This window comes from Rhinolophus ferrumequinum, chromosome 22 (assembly GCF_004115265.2).
Source record: "Rhinolophus ferrumequinum isolate MPI-CBG mRhiFer1 chromosome 22, mRhiFer1_v1.p, whole genome shotgun sequence".
NCBI classification, from domain to species: domain Eukaryota; kingdom Metazoa; phylum Chordata; class Mammalia; order Chiroptera; family Rhinolophidae; genus Rhinolophus; species Rhinolophus ferrumequinum.
In genome coordinates this window covers 23,747,757-23,753,756 of record NC_046305.1, presented here as the reverse complement: position 1 = coordinate 23,753,756, position 6,000 = coordinate 23,747,757, and the positions used below count along the sequence as shown (strand labels likewise).

Sequence of the window (6,000 nt, the reverse complement as noted above, 5' to 3'; positions counted from 1 at the left end):
TATTTCACTCTCATGAATGCACTAGTAAGATATAATCCTAACATTTTATTGTGGCTGGAAAGTAGGCACCATCCTTTGATGCTTCCTTGAACCGGGTATGAATTTGGTATGAACTATCCTGCCTGGTTTTTCTTAAACAACACTTGCATTTATAGAGCAAGTCAAGAGTATTAAAATGGGAAAATGTTTGTTTTTATGTAAAAATCTCCATATTTAGAGAAATATAGTCCAAGATTAAATTACATTTTATGTGTGAAGAATGTGATTTTGAAATCATTTTTGTTCAAAGATTAATGCCAGCTCTTAATGTGCATTCTTTCAACAACTCTAAAATGTATTTTATATACTGTTTCTTCTAAAAAGTCTTTACACTATGTGTATGCTACTTCAGCCCATAAAAATTAACAAGAACATGGAAAATTGGGATTTGAACAAATTTGACTATCTTAACTAAGAATATTATTGGAAATTCTCTTATATTTAATAGGGTAAAATTCTATTTTAAAAAATTATTTGTAACTTCTTGGTAATTTGAAGAAGTCATGAAGTCAATGTATGAGTATGACATTTGTTCTTCACCTTTTTTAATACCAATAAGCCAGTCTGAGAAGTCGGTGAGAACTGGGAATCAGTTGCATGCTTACTTCTGTAAAACTTAAGACGGCTCTCATCCCCGGAACAAGGATGCCAGCTTGGTACAAAGTGAGCGCTGTGGCCTTGTCGTTTGCTTAAGGAGAATTCCAATCTTCAAGAGACAGAGAATCACTCTGAACTCTGGCCTAGGTGGTTTTCTCTCTCCGTATTCGAGTAAAAAGATGTCTCACTTAAACACATCATCTAAATGTAGGTAGTTCTGTAGGGAGTAAATTCATCGGATAACCTCAAGTTGTATCAGAATCTCAGTGTGTGTGCCTCGCACCTCAACTGCTAAACGGCGGAGTAAACATTAAGCCATGTATTCCAGCAAAGGAAACTTCACTTTGTGTGGTGGTCATTGGTCCTAGGAAGGGATGAAAAAGGGCCTAGCTCAGGTATCACTTTGTGCTCAGGTGGAATAGATCCCTCCCTCTTCTGAGTCCTCATGCCAGGCAGGGTCACTTTCAAATGAACCAGCGGGCAAAGAGGGGGGACTTCCACTCTAATGCAAATTACATTTTTACAAGTTTTCTTTTATACTTTTATATTAGCAGCTCATGGGCCAAAGAAGCATTGCCTTGAGAAGGACATGGGGAAGCAGAGTGGACCAGAGTAAATACTGTTTTACTCTATAAAGACATGTTTATAATGCACCATAAGTGTTCCTTCCCTTTGTTATTGCTGGTGAGGGACTTTAGGAAGATGAGTTTGAGCAGAAATAAACTGTAATTCTGAATTAACTACAGAGTAGATGTTTTACTGCACCCATTTTCACATATGTATTTCCAAGAATGTAAGGCTTAGAAGTGGGGGTGGCTGTACTATTTATTTTTTTAAAGTCTTCAGTCAAAGATTCTTATGCTTACCAACATATTTTGACTTTTATAGTAGGTTCTGCTTCAAATTTAGTTTTCTAATTTGAATATATTTACAAGTGATACTGACATATATGTGCAAATATAAATTATATTGTTTTTCAACTAATGTCTCAATTACTGAAGTAATTGAGTATATAAGAAAAACAGTTTTTTTGTACAAAAGTTTGTTTAAATGACAGAAAGAAGCATATTTGAACTAAAAATTTCTTAAAGCTGGAAGAATGTATTTGTAGTGAAATGGAAAGTCTTCTATAGAGGTCCTTATTGTTCATTTTGTGAAAATTTGATGTTCAAATCTGGTAAAAATAAAATGTAAGAATGGAGAAGTTTTATTTGTGATAACACGTTTATTTTCCAAGTGTTTTCTCTCAAATGAGAGTATGTTTCTAACTGGGACCCGTCTCCTCTAACCATTTCACTGCCACGATCATCGCTCCTGCCCCTCACGTCTCAGAGCCTGAAGTATGTCTGGGCTTCTCCACTCCCAGCCCATCATGTGCTGCTCCTGCTCACAGGTGTTCAGTGACACCACATTACTTACAGCATAAAGTCCAGGTTTCTCAGCATGATGCTTGATGACTTTCCACAATTAAATCCCCACTTCTGTTCCCAAACCGCCTCTTTCTACTTTGTTTCTGCTGCTTTTCCTGGTTTCTGCCCAGCTCTCATCCCCTTTGTCCCAACCTTGAGTTACCCACATCTAAGTATCTATATACACGTTTCTGGTACAAACTTATCTTCCACATCAGTTTAATGCATGGGTATGGCTAAGTAATTAAAATCCCAAGTCCAACAATGAAACTATAAATTTTGATCTGTGTAACTGATATTAGGCTTTGTTTCTGTTTATGCAAAAAGTTTCTTGTTTTCTTTGCAGATTTGAATTAAATCATCTTGCTACACCTCTGAGATCAGGCCTCAGTGTGTTTCAACCATGGCTGCACATTGCAATCACCTTAACAGATACCTGTGTCCCACCCCTCAGAGGTTTCTCACATCATTGATCCGGGATATGGCCTGGGCATAAAAATTTTTCAAAGCTTCCCAAGTGCCTGTAATGTGCAGTTAAGGCTGAGAAACTTTGTGTTAGTGACTCTCAAATCCCACAGGTCATTTCTACATAGAAAACTATAAAGATAGATGGTAAAGCCTTATATTTACAAAAGAAAATCGAGGTTTTATTAAATTGGCCTATTCAAGAAATCGGAAAATGCCTAAGACTTCTTAAGGCCTTGTTGCCTGGCTAACCAAACAACGGTATCTGTGGTTTCAAAATACAGAAGCAATCTTTCTAATATCAACACAGGATGAAAATTAGGTTGACTATAAATAAAGCATTTTATCAAATTTTATTTGGCTTTAACTTGAAACTAAAACGAATTTTTTAAATTAGTATAAAATATACAAGGGGAGCTTTTAAGGTGACTAACAATAAAATACTGCAAGAATGCTGAAAAGATCTGGGATAAGCAGGAATTTGAATTTGCATTGTTAAAGTAGATTCTAGGTTTAAGGAAAATAGGCAATCTGGTATTCCAAAACTTAGTAATGCCTGACAGCTAGCATTGTAACCCAGAATGAACTTTTTTACATATTTTTAAAAATTGCATGTTTGTACTCAAGAGAAAGCTTTAACATAAGTGTACTGACTTCCAGTAATGATGCAAAATTGAATGACTGTATACTTAAAGATTTTTTATTATTTCTAAGGTACATAACTTCCATCATTTCCAGGCTCATCCATCTAAGGTTACACTAATATGTAGTTGTCGTTCTTTATAAATCGTAGCACCGCTGCCCTCTGTACTGAAAAGCACAAAGAAAATGAACTATGTATAATCCTCTCAACTATCAGTTAATTTTGGTATATTTACAACTGATCTCTTGTTATGTGTATCAGGATACTTTTTGTTTTTTTTAAGAAAAAGAATGGCAAAAGGCACATGCTGATTTGGAGTCTGCTTTTTCCTCTAATAAATATATTATAGTTTCTTAGATTGATACTGTCACACTGCTTGCTGCATAGAATTCCATCGCATAAAGCTACCTACCATAAACTCCTTAATACTATTACTAGACATTTAGTGTTTATATTTTTTCCAAAATTATACATCTTTGCTCACAGCTCTGATGATTTCTTTGGGATAAACTCTCAACAGTATTGGTGGTTTAAAAGTCATGTCTATTTTAAAACTTTTAACTTAACAGAGACATTATATTAAAAACTGAAAATTAGAGGGTGCTGCTACTTCCAATATGTTTACTCACAATCCCTGACGTTTTAATTCTTTCCAACTAATAGGAAGAAAATGTCAGCTCTTTTAATACTCATCATGTTATTTCTTTTTTTTTCCTTTTACTAGTTATACAGGTTTACTTAAAACTCTGGAAATAAATCTTGCTCATTTTTAATGTTCCTGAATTGAAACTGCTTCACCAGAAAAGTTCTCCCTCTTATCAATTCCTATCCATCCCACCAATCATGGCATTCCTTGCATCCAGGAATTTGGCACTTAATACACCCTTGTCCTTACCTTTTTCGTAAATGTATATTTCCTCTTCAATAAAACATTTAGTTGCTCAAAGGTAAGGGTCCTATAGAATTTAGGCCCAATATGCATAACGGCAGTGTTTGATAATTTACCTTCCTGGGCGTCCTCTCAAGGGAATAGGGGCAGAGTCATTTACATTAGGGGTTGGGAGTGCAGTGGCGAAACCATCTTTGTGATTTTGAATTCTATGAGGCTTTGATGGGATTTAGTAGCAGACATTGAACCAAGGAAATCTCAAGTACTCTCCTTAATTATGTCTTATTAATGTCAAATATTAAGCAAGGGTCCTGGTAACCCTGGCAGTCTGGAGGCTCCAGGACAAAAGTCGAGTCTTTAGTGGTGTTGGCCTCAGGGCGATCCCCTGTGAAATTCTGGGTTTCTATTTTCAGGTCGGTACGCTTTGTTCTTCAATCCAGCATTCCGGAAAAGGCACACCCATAACCCCGCCAGCAATTGTTTCCTTTCCACTATTTCTGAGTGGGGTGGTAACTGTCTCTTTAGGGACGCGATGGTGAACTAGCCATTTCCCGCAAGCCGCCGCAGTGCTTCCGGGTAGGTATGTAGCCAGAAAACAGACCCATGGGGGCGCAGGCGGAGCCAGAGCTGCCTGCGGACCCGGATGGGTTAAACCCCGGCCGGGGCTACGCTCCGTTTCCGCCAGGCCTGTACCGCTCCGGCACCGAGGGCCCACCTCGCAGCTCGCCGATTGTCCCCGCCCGGCCCCGTTACGTCACGGCCCACGCCACGCCCACCTGGGACTACACTTGGCACTTTCTGAGTCTGCGTATTGTTGCGTCTAATAACCGCACTCAAAAAGGTAAATTCTCACTGTCCCTCAGTTTTCCGCAGATCTCCCACAAAATGAGGGTGTCTTGCGCACCACGCAGGGCACCACCCCGCCGCCCTGAAAAACCCGTTTATTCTTGGAGCTTCGTTGGGATCCTTTTGAAGGCTCTAGTGTTGCTGTTACCCACATCCTCCGGTAGGGGCCTGGAGGGTTTGCGCTCCGGGGGCAAACTCGAGCGGGTCGTGGATGAGGCCGGCGGGAGCCGAGGGCGGTGGGTGCTGTGCTTGGTGGGTCCGGTAGGAGACGCGGAGGTGGGTCGGCTCCGGTGGTGCGAAGTTGGAGTGAAGGCGTAGCCAGAGATCCCCCGGGTCGTGCTGTGCGCGGATCCAGGGGAGTGGGAAGCATGTAGTGCCGGCGGTTAAGGTTGCTTGGTGGAGGGCACTGAGCTCTGCGGAGCGCTGGGCGCGGCCGGTGTTTGCCCGCGGCCAACGTGTGTCCGTAACGCCTTGCCGGTGTTTCCGGACTGAGCCAATCCGGCTGCGGAACGCGGACCGGGTTTTCGAGGTGAGGGCTTGTTCTTGAGTGCCCAGATGCGTGGGGATGTTGCTAGGGCCCGTGCTGTGCCCGTGGGGAGGGTTTGCACTGTGTTCTCTGGGCGGGGTGATGCCTTGGTAAGTGGGGTGTTTGTCTTACTGGGTGCGTGCTTTAAAGAAGTGGCCAGGCCTGCGGTGCGAGTGTGGGACAAGGAACCCCTGCCTGCTTTGTGTGGGGGCTGGGGAGCGCATGTTGTGCGTGGAGTCCTTGAGTGAGAACTAGCTCTTGGTGCATGGGGTTTAGAGAGATTGGGAAGGGCGCACAGTGCTTTTTGTACATAAAGGTAACAGGCTCCTTGTTGCCCCAAAATCATATTGGTATTGGTTTGTAGGTTGTTACTTTTTTTTTTTTTTAACCATGGAGTCACCTTCCTATTCCTATCCAAAGTAGACAATATCCTATTCTATCCCCTAATGTCCTTTGGGCATTGTTTTTCTTTTTTTCTTTTTTTTTTTTTCATTAGGTTGGTTCCTGTTTGAGGGGAGATCCGAAGCAACCTAAAAAATATTGGTAGCCACACCTAGTGAGAAATGAGAATCTTAAAAAACGAGTG

At 41.0% G+C, this 6,000-nt stretch overlaps 1 protein-coding gene across 14 annotated transcripts in view; it reads left to right on the top strand.

The window, feature by feature from the left end:
• Positions 1-4,066: 4,066 nt before the first annotated feature.
• The window catches only part of LOC117014598 (membrane cofactor protein), a 67,838-nt gene continuing 65,904 nt past the window's right edge, over positions 4,067-6,000 (top strand). For 3 of the 14 annotated variants that reach the window (XM_033092667.1, XM_033092666.1, XM_033092663.1), the window contains exon 1: positions 4,070-4,883. In XM_033092667.1, coding sequence (XP_032948558.1) covers positions 4,646-4,883 — 238 coding nt within the window. In that variant the 5' untranslated portion in view covers positions 4,070-4,645. The other 11 variants (XM_033092662.1, XM_033092665.1, XM_033092664.1 and 8 more) reach the window with 10 other exon arrangements.